At 37.8% G+C, this 16338-nt stretch overlaps 2 protein-coding genes across 16 annotated transcripts in view; one reads left to right on the top strand and one right to left on the bottom strand.

Annotated features, from left to right (window-relative positions):
• LOC105465032 (ankyrin repeat and SOCS box containing 3) overlaps positions 1 to 16338 on the top strand; it is a 194334-nt gene that overhangs the window by 76616 nt on the left and 101380 nt on the right. For 6 of the 11 annotated variants that reach the window (XM_011713215.3, XM_071076682.1, XM_071076681.1 and 3 more), the window contains one exon: positions 15816 to 16024. The exons of 1 other annotated variant lie outside the window; for it this stretch is intronic. In XM_011713215.3, the coding sequence (XP_011711517.2) occupies positions 15816 to 16024 (209 nt within the window). Of the gene's footprint in view, positions 1 to 11814; positions 13328 to 13582; positions 13718 to 14148; positions 14166 to 15815; positions 16041 to 16338 lie in introns of those variants that run through there. 4 more of the 11 variants (XM_011713217.3, XM_071076678.1, XM_071076683.1 and 1 more) reach the window with 4 other exon arrangements.
• LOC105465030 (ChaC glutathione specific gamma-glutamylcyclotransferase 2) lies at positions 3343 to 13556 on the bottom strand. Of its 5 annotated transcripts, none has more exons than XM_024787757.2 (4): positions 13418 to 13556; positions 11430 to 11500; positions 9526 to 9566; positions 3343 to 7332 (listed from the first exon to the last, which is right to left on the bottom strand). In XM_024787757.2, exons 3-4 carry the CDS (start codon positions 9526 to 9528, stop codon positions 6949 to 6951), a joined length of 387 nt encoding a protein of 128 aa, XP_024643525.1. In that variant the 5' UTR covers positions 9529 to 9566; positions 11430 to 11500; positions 13418 to 13556; the 3' UTR covers positions 3343 to 6948. The 5 variants fall into 5 exon arrangements, with proteins under 5 accessions (XP_024643525.1, XP_024643526.1, XP_024643524.1 ...); XM_024787758.2 differs by having other exon boundaries at positions 11430 to 11488; positions 13418 to 13544; XM_024787756.2 differs by lacking the exon at positions 11430 to 11500 and having other exon boundaries at positions 13418 to 13513.

Raw genomic sequence — 16338 nt, 5'->3', positions numbered from 1 at the left:
ACTTTAGACAAAATGAATTTTGTCTGAAGACAGAATTTGTGTGTTAAAGGATTAATGAATGAGGCAGCACCCAAAACTAGAAGAAATTCAGGGAGCTCTGTTTTAATAGTGTAAGCAGCAGACCTTTGCAGGCTGAATATGGAAGCAAAGTAAAGAAATTACTTGATTGGACTGGGCATGGTGGCTTACACCTGTAATCCCAGCATTTTGGGAAGCTGAGGTAGGCGGATCACTCGAGCTCAGGAGTTCAAGACCAGCCTGGGCAACATGGTGAAACTCCATCTCTAATGCAAAAATTAGCCAGGCATGGTGGCACATGCCAGTAGTCCCAGCTACTTGGGAGGCTGAGGTGGGAGGATTGCTTGAGCCTGGGAGGTTGAGGCTGCAGTGAGCTGTAATTGTGCCACTGCACTCCAGCCTGGGCAACAGAGCAAGACCCTGTCTGAAAAGAAAAATAAAATTACTTGATTGTCATAGCTACTTGTTTGTCTTATTTGGGTACAATCTAGCAGAAAGTTGCTCGTTAGAGAATAGTTGTTGATTTCTGATTAAAATTAAGTTGTGACATCCTATGGATTGGGAGGAAATATTTGCAAGCCATACATGTGATAAGGGGTTAAAATTCAGAATATAAAAGGAACTCAAATAACTCTATAGAAAGAATACAAATAATCCAATTAAAAAATGGGCAAGGAACTTGTATAGATATTTCTCAAAAGAAGACATACAAATGGCCAACAGATATATGAAAAGATGCTCAACATTACTAATCATCAGGGAAATGCAAATTAAAACCACAATGAGATGTCACCCCAATATGTGTCAGAATGACTGTTATCAAACAGATGAAAGATAAGTGTAGGTGACGATGTGGAGAAAGGGGAAACTTTGTACACTGTTAATGGCAATGTAAATTAGTACAGCCATTATGGAAAACAATGGAGGTTCCTCAAAAACCTAAAAATAGAATTACCATATGATCCAGCAATCCAACTTCTGGGTATTTACCTAAAAGATTGGAAATCAATATGTTGAAGAGATATCTGCATTCCCATGTTCATTGCAGCATTAATCCCGATAGCCAAGACATGGAATCAACCTAACGTCCTTTGACAGATGAATGGATAAAGAAATATGTGGTATACATACTCTGTGGAGTACTATTCAGCCTTAAAAATGAAAGAAACTTTGTCATTTGTGACAACATGGGTGGATTGGAGAACTTGAAGCAAAATGAGATAAGCCAAGTACAGGCAGATAAACACCATATGTGCTTACTTATATATTTAATCTAAAACTGTTGAACTAAAAGAAACAGAGTAGAACAGTGGTTACCAAGGGTAGGGGGAGGGCATGGGGGAAGGGGGAGATGAAAGTCAAATGGGAGGAATTTTTTTCTTTGAGATATGTTGCACAGTATGGGGAATATAGTGACTAATAATGTACACTTTATACTTGCTAAGAGTAAATTTCAACAGTTTTCACTATAAAAAATAAATATTTGAGGTGATGGATATGTTAATTAGATTGATTTAATTATTCCATATTGTATTCATAAATCATTACTTTGTACCCCATAAATATGAAACTATAGTCAGTTGATAATTTAAAAATAAAAAGCAAAGATTAAGTTTTGTTTTACTATTTACATTGGGCTTCAGTTTGCTTACATAGGAACCTATCTTAGCCTAATGGCCTTCCAATTAAAGATTGCTTACACTTTCTTTTTTTGAGACAAGAATCCCACTCTGTTGCCCAGACTGGAATGCAGTGGCGCAATCTTGGCTCACTGCAATCTCTTCCTCCTGGGTTCAAGCAATTATCCTGACTTAGCCTCTTAATTTGGGACTTCAGGTGCCCGCCACCATGCCTGGCTAATTTTTTTGTATTTTTAGTAGAGATGGGGTTTCACCATATTGGTCAGGCTGGTCTCGAACTCCAGACCTCAGGTGAACCACCCGCCTTGGTCTCCCAAAGTGCTGAGATTACAGGTGTGAGCCACCACACCCAGCCAAGATTGCTTATACTTTTTAAAAAATATTATATATATTGTTTTTAGCAAAACAAAGGGTAAAATTTAATATTAAAAAAGCACAAACACATTTTGTATATATTGTGAAAATACCATCTATTTTCTCCAAAAGCATATAAATTGATGCGAGTATCATAAACCTGTTTGTTTTTTTCCTGTACTAAGTATGTTCAACATTTAATGTGTATTATGTGCAGGGAGGTAATGTGGGACCAAATTTTCTAGTTGGGAAAGGAGATGAGTACTGGCTTTAGTACAGTAAGTTTCCATGCTTGTGTAGCACAACTGGAGATGCCTTCATGTAACAGACATATGAAGAGGTTGAAAGAGTAGGCTGGAGATTGGAAGCTGTCCAAGTAAAATTGAAGCCTAAGATTTGATGAGTTTGTGTATCTGATGAAGAATAGTGTATGAGTTGTAATTGGAAGCACAATGAAATGTTTTTGTCTTTGGCTTTAGTGACATGGGATGCTTGATCACTAGTGTCTGATGCACCAGAGTAGCATGAAAATTGAAATCTTTGGGTTCAGTGAGGAAGTGGTCATTGGAGACTTGATACTACAATGATTGAGTGGTTTGGCAGAGTAAAGTTGAATTGGAAAGGCGTTAAGATGAGTTGATAAGGAAGTGAAGCACTGTGTAGTTAAAAAATTTCTGTGAAGAATAAGAAAGCTGGAAGAACACAAGAAACTGTAGGATTAGTGGTGGTTTTTCCAGTTACAGTGTGTGTACATGTGTGGGTGAACCATTTATAAAGAGAAGGAGGCTCAGTACAATTAAGTAAAACAAGAAAATGAAATTGAAATATACTATTTTAGAAAGGTAAAATGAACTGAAAAAACCCCTGAAATCCAATAAAGCTAATTTTCGTCGTATAAATTTGACATACAGAATAAAAATTTTAGTACTGTCGTTGTCTTAGGAAGAGTTAAAATTCTTTGCCATAGTAGCCACAGGATTACAAAATCTTTGAGTCTGTAATATATGCTTAGAGTGAATTCAAGGTTTTATTTTCATTTTTTGAGACAGGATCTTGCTCTGTTGCCCAGCCTGGACTGCAGTGGTGTGATCATGGCTCACTGCAGCCTCGAACTCCTGGGTTCAGGCAATACTCCTGCCTCAGCCTTTTGAGTAGCTGGGCCTACAGGTGCATGCCACTACACCCGGCTAATTTTTAAATTTTTTATAGAGACAGGGTGCTGTTCCGTTGCTCTGGCTGGTCTCTAGTTCCTAGCCTGAAGTGATCCTCCCTTCACAGCATCCCAAAGTACTATGATTACAGGTGTGAGCCACTACACTGGCCAAATTCAAGGTTTTAGAAATCCATAAAAATAGATTGCTAAAAGCTGAATAAATTACTAGAGAATGCAGTCAGTATTTTTCCTGAAAAAAGATAGGCATAACAGGAACATTTGATAGGTAAGTTTTAACATGATATGATGAAAGAGAATTTTAAAGCACATTTATCGTCTAATTGCCTGGAAAGAAAGAACCAGAGATGGTAAATTACAAATATGATGCTTACATTGATATTCACAACTACCCAGGATGTAAGGATATGTACTTACTCATTGAGAGAGTATTCTCTGAATTTGTAATTTAAAAATAAGATGTATCTATGGAAAAGAGAAATCTAATATAATGAAATGTTGACTGGAAAATGTTTGAAAAATATCTAATAGACCAAATATGGTTCTGGCATGATTGTAATCATTAGGAGTCTTGAAGAGATACTGAACCCATGATACTCTGAATATGTGAATATGTGATATATTTGAAATAATATTTATTAAGTATATCAGTCATTGTATAATGTTTTACATATATTATAAGTAAATAGGCACTTTAAAGATGTATAATAATATACATTTCAGGTACTTGATTAGAAAATTAAAAATTTTGCCATTTAAGATGAATACGTATTAATAGACAATGGTCAAACTTTTAAAGTCAGTCATAATGAAATGAGTCATGTTCATGCTTTTAAATATTCAGAGTTGACATCATCATAATCTTTGTTTCCCTAAATGATAACTTTACATATGGAGATAGTGGCATCTAGATGCTTACAGTTCTTGTGAATGTATTGTTTGGGAGTGAGGAAAAGTATTATAATAGTATAGGAGTACAAAGACCAACTTCTAAAAATTTAAAAGTTGAGATTTAAAAGGAAATTTTAGTTTCTTTTCTAAATGTAGGGTTCACACACTTCTCTTGAATTTCTAAAACTGAACACCTCCCTAATATTTCTACTCTGAGGAGTGAGAATCTGAGTTTTGTGTTACATGTAATTAGGGCAGAAGGAGAGAAAATGTTTTGAAAGTGAGATCCAAGGGCTGTAAAGAGAGACTTGAGCTTTGCTAAGAAAACGAAAATACATAAGTAATTTGGCACCAGAGTTCTGTTTCTTCCTAGTTTGGAGGCTGCAAACCCCAGCTTCTGATAATGGAATTTAACTTCTCCATTTCAGTCAGGTTTCTCCCCATCCTAATGAAAATGAATATCCCTTCCCTGGGCTGTTAGAACACAATCTCCCTGTAAGTGATGATGGTATACCACATGTATATTCACAAATCTTCTAGTTTAACTTCTAATGGAAAACCTAGAAAGATGTATAAATGGGGATCCCAAAGTAATCCCTCCCTCTTGATATTTTGTAAGCTAGTTATTAAGTGGTATTGACTTTAGGGAGTCACATACTCCTTTGGACTTTGTAAAATGAAAAACTAGATCTCTGCGTTGACTAACATGATTCTGAGCATGTCAATCTTAGATAGGCTCATTGTATTTGTGGCAATATATACACATCTGTCAAAATTAACTCAAACATCTTTATGTAACCAGTTACTATTTCATTATACACATGAAATTAATCATTAATCTGGTTTAATCATTAATCTTGTTTACTTTCTGAAAAAGCAAGCAGGGTAGTAAGAAAAGTTAAGTTCATATGGGTTTTTAAAAACATGTCATAGAAGAATCCTGTGCTCCAAAGTCAGAGCAACCTGGATTTTAGCCATGTTAGATGCATAACTGAATGCAATAGAGGAATTATCCAAAAAATGAGGACATATGGCTCCGTATGTACAGTGCCTAGCACATCCTTATGAGATATTCATTAATAAATTTGTCACCCTTTCTGTTTTACAGGACAAGTGAAATGCCTTCTGGAAAACTAATATTTAAAATGTTGGAAGATATTTAAAGTAGTTATGTAGCTGAGTAAATTACTAAGATATTAAACAGGAAAATATGAAAAGGACATGTAGGACAGTTTTATGTGAAAAACTTCTGTACTAATTATTAATCATGACTGGGTTTAAGGAGCTTTTAGTAAGTATCATATTACATTTAGTTTTATACTGAAGTTTTTATGGTGAAAGATTCTAGAGCGATTATATGTCCTATTGAGAAAGAAATAACCTATAATCAGGAATAACCTGAATAGTTTGAATCAAAGTTAATGCTATGTGAGTTAATAATTTGTTTCCTAGTTGAGTAGCAGCATACACCCAATTGATACTCTTCTTTAGGTGACAAGATAAAGAAAAAAAAAGTTACGTACAAATAATCAGGTAATGCCACTTCTTAAAAAAATACAATCTATGCATGTAAGAAAATGGCACTTGTAGGCCATAAATTTATACAAATAAAAAATTATAGGCTGGGCATGGTGGCTCATACCTGTAATCCTAGCACTTTGGGAGGTTGAGGTGGGTAGATCACCTGAGGTTAGAAGTTCGAGACCAGCTTGGCCAACATAGTGAAACCCTGTCTCTACTAAAAATATAATTAGTTGGGTGTGGTGGCACGTGCCTGTAATCCCAGCTACCCGGGAGGCTGAGGCAGGAGAATCCCTTGAACCTGGGAGGTGGAGGCTGCAGTACTGCACTCCAGCCTAGGCAACAGAGCGATACTTGGTCTCAAAAAACAAAACAAAATTATAATTCCAGGAGGTGCCTGTTCTTGGCTTCTGCCAGAGGTTACACTGTCCAGCCTGTGGGATGGCCAGACTGCAGGCTGCAAAGAAAAAAAAAATACACACACACACACACACATTGAGAGAGTGACACAGAGAGAGAGAGAAAGAATTCCAAAAGCTATTTTAAAAACTAAATTTTCATTATATATGCCATTAATTTGTATTATCAGAAAGCCCATCTTTTTCAGTTTTGGTATAAGATTAATACAAAGTGAGTGACAGACCACATGATTAGTGATCACGATTTGTATAATGTAATTTATGCTTTTTACCTTCCATATAGTAAAATGCCTTTATTTTAAAAAGAAGAGGTACAGTACATTATACTTCCAAGGAAATTTTTATATTTAAAAAAAGCCAATTTTTGGCTTAAAACTGAAAGTGTTTCATTTAATACCTGAATAACAAGGAAATTGACAATTAAGGCTGAAATACTGTTCATATTATTGTGTATTTCTAGTCACGTTATTTTAAGCTTGTATATTTTAAACCATGGTTACAGAATTGTATATGAATATATTGAAGGCATAACTTTATATTTATTGGACTTTTGGTTTAATTCTTTAGAACTTCAACATAGTATTGGGATATGAAACAGGATTATTGTTACTCTGATAAAAAAAAGACTGAACTGAGTCCTTCACTGTATTTTTCTAAATAACTCACTTCTAATGAGTAAGTGTTCAATAGCATAAAGTTAGGAAATCTTTATGTTATTAAAATTTGAATTTTTCTTTCACTGTATCCCATTCTTTTGAATATATGTGTTTTAGGACATTTCCAGTTAAAATACAAGTTTAGATAATACCCTGACTACATTAAAAATAAGATCTTTAAGTAAACATATTTCCAAATCATATTGCCATCGTGAACTGAAGATAATTCTCCGAAGACTAAAAGCTCTGCTTGTTTAGAAAAGTCAATGATTAGTTCTTTATATGCAATTGAGGTTCTGTTTCCCTTCTAAACGTTCCTTTACCAATTTTTCCAAAGCGAAAAGATGCTCATCTGCTTCTTCTGGCACAAGGTTCCTAATAGAATTTGCAAGTTCAAAAAGATATTCTGTATTTCTTCCACTTGGACCAGCTGCATTAAAAATTTGTTCAGCAATGTCTTCCAGAGGTGCAGGACCAAGATAATCAGGATTATCACATGTTCCAATATATAGCAATACACTGAATGGTTTTGTTGTGGGATCTTTTGGATAAAAAATGACTGTTGTGGTTCTGTAGCCTCCTTTCTCTCTGAAGTCAAGGTATGCTTTTACTTCGTCTTCCTTTCCTACTGGCAATCTGTAAGCAACACCCCATACACATCCCTGTTGAAAAATGAAAAGAATACACTAGTATTTATAAGGCTAATTAAAATAAATGAAGATAGGTTGTGATCTAAGAAGTATCTCATATATTCTTTTCTGTTTGTTTTTGAGATGAAGTCTTGTCTGTTGCCCAGGCTGCGGTGTAGTGGCATGATCTTGGCTCACTGCAACCTCCGCCTCCCAGGTTCAAGCAATTCCCCTGCCTCAGCCTCCCCAGTGACTGAGATTACAGGAATGCACCACCATGCCCAGCTAATTTTTGTCTTTTTAGTAGAGAAGGGGTTTTGTCATGTTGGCCAGGCTGGGCTCGAACTCCTGACCTCAAGTGATCTGCCTGCCTCGGCCTCCCAATGTGCTGGGATTACAGGCGTCAGCCACTATGCCTGGCCATAGCTTGTATATTCCTAAAAGTGGGCCGGTAGGGCTCACGCCTGTAATACCAGCACTTTGGGGGCCTTGGCGGGTGGATCCCGAGGTCAAGAGTGCAAGACCAGCTTGGCCAAGATGGTGAAATCCCGTCTTTACTAAAAATACAAAAATTAGGTGTGGTGGCAGGCACTTGTAATCCCAGCTACTTGGGAGGCTGAGGCAGGAGGATGGCTTGAACCTCGTGGCAGAGGCGGCAGTGAGCTGAGATCGCGCCACTGAACTCCAGCCTGGGTGATGGAGTGAGACTGTCTCAAAAAACAAACAAACAAAAAAACAGTCAATACAGTTTTTCTTCACTTAAAGTACACAGAAGAACATACTAAACAATAAAGGAAATAAGCACTTTAAAATCTCCATTGTGAATAATTTCTTTGTATCATAGGCACAGCAAGATATTTTATCTTAAAATTTTTTTAAATTTGGTCTTTTTAAAAAAATAATGGGACTGAAATGAAAAATACGAGGCTTTCACTTGGTTATTAAAAAATTCTACAAACAAAGTGCCATTTGTTTATTAACTAATTAGGAGTTATTAGTTACTAATTTGAAGGTCTTTTTTATAAATGCTTTTCATAGTATAAATTATGAAAGCATTTCCTATTCCACACCATTGTTTATATTCCATTACTAACTGCTTGATTTTTGTTCATTAAAGTTCTTTCCAAAGTTAAACATTTAATTTCACAATATAAAATTCTGAATCTGTACTCCAATAAAATGATTGAAAATATTTAAGAAACTGAGGTTGTTGGTTAAATAAAACTTTCTGGTGCTCCAAACCAGTTTTAAAATCACAGGTGCTACTGGGGTCTACTGGAGGGTGGAGGATGGGAGGAGGGAGAAGATCTAGAAAAATAACTAATCGATACTAGGCTTAATGTTTATACCTGGGTGATTAAATCATCTGTACAATAAACCCCCATGACACATGTTTACGAATGTAAAAAACCTGCACATCCTGTACATGTACTCCTGAACTTAAAAAAACAAAAACACAAAACACAACACACAAGTGCTATTGATACAATTAAGTAATAAAGAAAATAATTCCTCACTTAGATTTCTGCTGAAAATGAGACTCGTAGCAAAAGTGAAGCGAGCTTTTAAGGGTTCCATTTAATTATTGGTGGTGGTCTGGCTGTCGGGGGGATATTTCCATTAATGTCAAAGGGGACCACAAAATTCTTAGTTAATACACTTGTTTTTTAAAAAAACCCACGACCAGGTGCGGTGGCTCACGCCTGTAATCCCAGCACTTTGGGAGGATGAAGCGGGCGAATCCCGAGGTCAGGAGATTGAGAGCATCCTGGCTAACACGGTGGAACCCCGTCTCTACTAAAAATACAAAAAATTAGCCGGCGAGGTGGCGGGCGCCTGTAGTCCCAGCTACTCGGGAGGCTGAGGCAGGAGAATGGCTTGAACCCGGGAGGCGGAGCTTGCAGTGAGCCGAGATGGCGCCACTGCACCCCAGCCTGGGCGACAGAGAGCGAGACTCCATCTCAAAAAACAACAACAACAACAACAAAAACCCCACAAAAACGAAAACTACATGCCATTTGTTTGTACATTGTTGTCTACCTTGCACTCTGCATTCTAACTTTTCTTACTGGCCTCATTTTTCACAAACACGAAAAAACCCACAAATACAGAGAATTCTAAACTTAGGGTAGTTCAAATTGTCTGTAATGATTGTTAATCAAATTGAAACTGAGAAACATCTCAACATTTTATAAAATTAAAATTACACAAAAAGAATATTTATACCATACCGCAGGATCTTCAACAAGAGTCACAACTCTTCCAGGCTGTTTTGAAAAAGGTAAACAAATTTTTTTTCTGAATTAATAAAGTTCATTAAGTAGCTGAGTATTAGCAACATTTTTGACATGGAATATTTGAACTATATTTGCTTATAAGAAGCACTATTTCTTAAGCATAGTTATTTTTTATGATAAAGCTAAAGTGAATTAAGAGAACCTACCTCATCTAGAGACTGTGTTGGCCTTATTTCTAAAAGATTTCCATCAATTTATACATATTAGGTATATTATATTCACTTTACATGGATATATTGGAAAACATACCAGTAACTAAAGGTCATCTAAAATGAAAGGCAAATGGAAGCAGTAATTATAAATATTCTGGTTTTTCCCTTAGGAAAAAAGAAGGTTATAGATTTATTTGTTTATTTATTGAGACGTAGTTTTGCTCAACAAGCCCAAGCTGGAGTGCAATGGTGCAATCTCGGCTCACTGCAACCTCCAACTCCTGGGTTTAAGCGATTCTCTCACATCAGCCTCCCGAGTAGCTGGGATTACACGTGCCTGCCACCATGTCCAGCTAATTTTTGTATTTTTAGTAGAGAGGGGGGTTTCACCATGTTGGCCAGGCTGGTATGGAACTCCTGACCTTAGGTAATCCACCCGCCTTGGCCTCACAAAGTGCTTGGATTACAGGCATGAGCCACTGCGCACGGCCTATAGTTTTATTAGGGGAAAAAAAATATATGACATAAAGGGTGTTTTCCTATATATAGGGAAGTGACTTTCAAACTTTTAGTGTAGATAAAAATGACCTAGAGGGCTTGAGAAACACATTGTTAGGCCACACATCCAGAGTTTCTGATTCTGTAGGTCTGGAGCTGTCTAAGAATTTGCATTTGTAACAACTTCTCGCTGATTTCAGAAATTGTTTTGGGGCTCATACTTTAAGAACCACTGCTACTAGGGGATATTAAGAGTTTTTAAGTGCGAGAGATTGAGTGATTTACACTTCTGAGTTATGAAGGGTTCTTACCTTTCTGTATATGGTAATGGTGCTTCAAGGTAGGCATTCCTTTTACATTCATAAATGAACTTTACTTTGCCCTACTGAAAGGTCAGTATTAGAACTGGCCTATTCGTTTAGTTCTTATATGGAACAATCACTTGTGTTCTAGGCAATTTTATTTTCCCATTTTGGTTGTAACACAGGTCAGTTAACAATATTATGGAAACCTTCACTTTTTACTATTCAGCTTGAGGTTGAAATGATATATTATGAAGCCAAAACAAGTTTTATTTGTTTTCCCATTTCAAAGACTGATAAAACAGTCTTTGTTTATAAATGGAAAGCCTTAGAGAAAGTTCAGACTTGGAATGTTCCGTAATTTAAGGCACAAAGGTGACACATATCAGTGCCTGCAAGTTTTTTTTTTTTTTAAATAAAAGTCATCCATAGAGTACCAAAGGCTGTATGTGTACTGATACCTTAACATCATTCGTGGGAATGTTGAGTCATAAGCCACAATTTTACCTACTTGTGTGGCCAGTGTCTGGCACATAGTGAGCCTAAATCATACAGGCATTTGTGTCATCTTTGTTGCTATTTCCTTCTAGTCTTTATCTGTTCATATAGATAATTCGTAATCATGGAACACATGGGATTTTGGATTATGATTTCTCATTTAATTTTCCTTGTTAGTCTTCTCATACATTTTAATAGTTACATAATATTGTGTCATTGATGAACTATAAACATTCCTGTGTTCTTGGACATTTAGATTTCTGACTTGTTTTCTTTTTAAGATAATGCTATAATGAGGATACATATATTGGTGAAGGTCAAGTAGATATTACCATATTATTTTCAATTTCAAAGTTAATTAGAAGTTATTTATGAATACCTACTGTGTGCTATGGAGAAGAGGAACTCTTGATTCTTGGTTCCAGTAGCTTATATTGTCATTCTAGAATGCAAACTAACATATGAAATAAATAGAGCTTATGGACTAAGTATGGTATTAAGTGCAGTTAGAATTCTGAGTCTTAGGTGATCAGAAAGACACCTTTTTTTTTTAGCTCCTTTTTTTTTTTTTGAGACAGAGTTTCACTCTTGTTGCTCAGGCTGGAGTGCAGTGGTGCAATCTCGGCTCACCGCAACCTCTGCCTCTCAGGTACAAGCAATTCTCCTGCCTCAGCCTCCAGAGTAGCTGGGATACCGGCATGCACCACCACGCCCAGCTAATTTTGTATTTTTAGTAGAGACGGGGTTTCTCCATGTTGGTCAGGCTGGTCTTGAACTCCTGACCTCAGGGGATCCACCCGCCTCGGCCTCCTAAAGTGCTGGGATTATAGGCGGGAACCACTGCGCCCGGCCCAGCTCCTTTCTCCTTTTAAAAAATCACGGACTGTTGTGTTGACTAGGCAATTTCTGATCATCAGTCTGTTCTGACAGCATACATATCTCAATGTGTTATGTAATACACTGTACGTTTTGGTCAAGACTAGAGTACTGAAGTATGTTGTTATAACCACATACATAAATATTTAATACTTGACCATTATAATTGGAGGCTGGGCTAAAGGTTTTCTCTTCAGAATGGCAATTTTAAATATTCGTATTAAAACTGAGAACTCTCAAACTCCTGGCCTCAAGCAGTTCTCCTGGCTCAAACTTCCAAAGTGTTGAGATCACAGGCATAGCCACTGGGCCCAGCCAAAACTGACAACTCAGAAGCCATTTTATTTAGCTTAATTCTTTAATGTCTTGAATATTGTTTTAGAACATTCTTGGAGATACTTTGGCCATGACATTTCTGTTGATCTATAAATGTGCATTTACCTTAAGCCATTTGCCTCTTTTCAGGTCATTGTGTCCAATGTCCCAATAGGCCAGTATAGTCTACTTAAAAGCTAAGTTCTTAAGTGATCAATTGTAGTTGAGATAGAATGGTTTCTAACTCAGCTTCTTTTCGTGATTTTAATCCCGCGACTCTTTTATGAGCAGGTGCAAACTACTTTAGAGCCTTGATCTTTTCCCATTTCCATTGACCAATTTCCAAATTATTAGTTACCTCAATCTTAGTTTTCTTTATGGGTTAGTTGTTTTGTAGCCAGTACAAAGCTGATTTGCATAAGCAGTGAGCTGCTGCTAATTCTCTATACATATATTAATGCCTTTGTATGACCGACTGACAAGTGGATCAAATAACTTACATTTCACATTATAATTATGAGAACCATCAAGAAAGTAACATTAAAATAATGCTGGATATAGTAATGAGCTTGGTACTGTGTTACTCATATAACCAGAACTTCATTTAACTTCGCTAGTACCTGAAAACCAAAGTGAGTTCCTCGATAACTAGAGAAAATTTCGGAAACTCGTTCTGTAATCCTAGGTGTCAGAAAATAAAACACTTGAAAGATGTAAAGAAATCCTAGAAGTAACATGCACGTTTAATCGCAAACCCATGAAAGTCGGCTAGAACGCAGAAATGCCAACAAGTTTAATTGCTAAAAAGCTGAATTTGCAACTTGATTTTACTATTTCAACTATGTAGTGACATGAAAATTCATCTTCCCGCCAGTGGGATTTTTTTTTCCCCTCTCCGCACTCAGCCTGGCGCGAGCTCGTGTGCCCGTGCCCGCGCTTCTCGCCGCCTCTAGAAACTAACCACCGGCATCTTAAGCAGCTTCGGAAGGAGTGCCCGGGCTGGGTTAGAGATGGCGGGCAGGTGGCAGGGAAAATCTACAGAAATAAGTGTTGCCCCAAGCCATGTGCTTGGCCCCCATGAAGCGCTAAGGTGTGGTTCCCTAGGGTGTGAGTGCTGTGTGTGGAGTTGGGGAGCGGGGGTCCGGGGGCAGTAAGTGTGGGGAGCTGGCCGGCGCCTCACCTTGCCGGGGACCCCGCGGTGGTCCGTGCTGCCCTGCCAGAAGCGCCTGCTGTAGTTTGTGATGTATCCGACCAGCTTGTCCTGATAGGGGAAATCCACCTTCCAGATCAGGGACCCGTAACCAAAAACCCACATCTTTTCGCAGCTCCTCTGCCACGGCGACGGTGAACCCTAGTTGTCGCCGCGCCGCGGGAGACTGCAGCCTCCGGTAAGCGAGTAACCGGCTGCGCGGGGCGCAGGCGCGATGGCCACTTGGGGCGCAAAGCGCACTGGGAGTTTGGATCCAGAAAGGTTTTCCGAGTGAGTCTCAGTCAGCTTTATTTTATTTCCTTGATTAGGGAGTCAAGAGGCATTAACCTTCGGTGTAGTAAGCAACGGATTCTTTTGCAGCCTCTGTAAATCACCCTAACCTACCTTTAGTGCGCGTGTGCAGAAAACTACAACACCCACAATGCTTTTTGGAGCTATTTGGCTCTGAAATTGGAACTGGACTTATTTCTAACGGGGGCGAGGAAGGAGAAAAGGGCAGGAGTCGTCGCTCGTGGTGTCGAGATACGGAGGCGGTGTACTAGCACCGCAGGCAGCACCTAGAAACACGTTTTGCTCTGCTTTGGAAATTAGATTTTTGCCTATATAACAGCAGCAGGAGGAATGTAATCCATATTTGATTTTATGTCCTCAAAAGAATGTCTTTTGCCTTTCAAATAAAAGCGGGAAGTTTACAATAGAAGTTTACGCCTGTGAAAAAGTATGTGTCATTTCAATGGGAATTGTTTATATATTTAAATTTTACACAAATTTATTCATCTTTAGTATTATCAGTGACTTGTTCACAAAAGAGCAGGCAAATGTTCTTAACTTGGGGCCCCTGTAAAGGCTTTGGAAAGGAGCTGGGGAACCTGCCGAATTTGTGTACAAAATTTGGGGTGTACACTTTTCTGAGGGGAAACTACAGCTTTCATGAGTTTCTCTAAGGCGTCAGGGATCCTAAAATTTTTTGAAGATCTGCTCGTTAGAGCTCTTGCTGCAAAATATTGTTTAGGAAACTCGCTTGGACTATCATGGCTGTGTCTGTGTGTGAAAACAGAAGCCTTAGCAAGTGATTGTTCTTTCTTGAAGATTTTTATACTGTGGTTTTGAATGCTAAAACACTCAGATTCAAGGGGTATTATTTCTTTTCTTATAAAGAAATCAGCAGGAAGCTACCAAACAAACAAACAAAAAACAAGTCTTTTCCTATTTTCTCTAAGTTGTAGTTTCAAATTGCCTGACATGTTTGCTAACCCTTCTTTTCTGAAAAATTTCGAATATACAGAAAACTTAGATAAAAAGAGTGTAATGACCAATACGTTTCATCTAGATCCGATAATTACCATTTTTCACAGTTGCTTTACTTCCTTTTTACTCTATACTTTTAAATGGAAAACATTTGAAGTAAGTTGCATGTGTTAGGACATTTTACTGCCACATGCTCTACATGTATCTTATAAGAATAAGGACATTCATCCTAGAACAAGTTCCCTAAAAAAAAAGAATAAGGACATTCTCCTCATAACTGTAATGCCATTATCACATCTAAGAAAATTAACAATAGTTATGTAATCAAATATGTATTCCATATCCAAACTGCTTCATAGAGTCACTAACAAGAAATTGTGTCTTCGAGAGAGTCACATGAGAGCTATACTGGACTCTGACTGGAGGGGAACTTGAAGTGAGCATTGGAGGGAGATGATGATGCGGGCAAGAACTCTGTTAAGAACTTTCTGGGCTATGTAGGAAAGTGGGGCTCGTCTCTTTATGGTGTTCTATGTTGGTTTCAATATGCTCAGTCAGTACGACTATTTGGTCAAGCATAGAGAACCTGAGTGTTTAACCTCTTCTGGAAAGGACCAGCAGGTGCAGGAAGACTAGAATGACACCTATCTTTCACTGCTTTTCTGGACTTTTTGGGTTTAGTTGTTTCCTATAGAGGGCTATATATTGAGACTGAGCATTGCTGGTAGTGGAATGGTCATCTCTGCATAATGTAGTGTACACTGGGGATTAAGTAGAGGTGCTCTCATCAATGGAGCACCAAAGAGTACATTGTGGTGGGGTATGAACAGGAGCAGAAGCCTGCTGCTCAAACATTTCCAGAGGAGGAAAGACAGAACACTTAAAAGTCCCTTCATGTTTTTAGTAGGAACATTCCAAGGAATTCTAATCTGCCAAACGGAGAAAATTCCTGGTTTAGGCACCAGCAGAGACTGTGGCGTGGTAGTCACTTTCTGTATTATGGGCCCTTCTTTGGCAGTCATGTGAGAGATACTAGACAGGCCCACCGTGATCTGCTAACCTCTAGGAGTGAAGTGTTGTTTTATTGACTGTAGTATTATCCTTCTACCTTGTTTTGTAGACTGGTCAAACAAATGGATTTTACAGAGGCTTATGCGGACACGTGCTCTACGGTTGGACTTGCTGCCAGGGAAGGCAATGTTAAAGTCTTAAGGAAACTGCTCAAAAAGGGCCGAAGTGTCGATGTTGCTGATAACAGGGGATGGATGCCAATTCATGAAGCAGCTTATCACAACTCTGTAGAATGTTTGCAGATGTTAATTAATGCAGGTAAAGTAAATTTAAGGTATGGAGGCTTCGCTTACAAGCTGGGTTAATAAAACATAAAAAAAATTATAATACATAACTTATTAACAGCAGTATTTGTTTCCCTTTCTATAGTCATAAAATAACTGCCTGAATTTATTTATTAAGGATAGTAAGATTACTTGCCTTGGATTCAATTCGTATGATATTCTAGTTGGACATTTTATATGCAAGTGCCTCCGTCTGGCCTCTTTTTATTGACCGAGCTAGGTGACATGGGAGAAGTAGTCTGCTGTTTGAATTTAAGCATTTGGTAGTTACTGGTCATGTTTATTCTT

This window comes from Macaca nemestrina, chromosome 13, assembly GCF_043159975.1.
Source record: "Macaca nemestrina isolate mMacNem1 chromosome 13, mMacNem.hap1, whole genome shotgun sequence".
Taxonomy (NCBI): Eukaryota; Metazoa; Chordata; class Mammalia; order Primates; family Cercopithecidae; genus Macaca; species Macaca nemestrina.
Note: the sequence above shows the minus strand (reverse complement) of the source record. Positions and strands in the feature narration are given on the sequence as shown.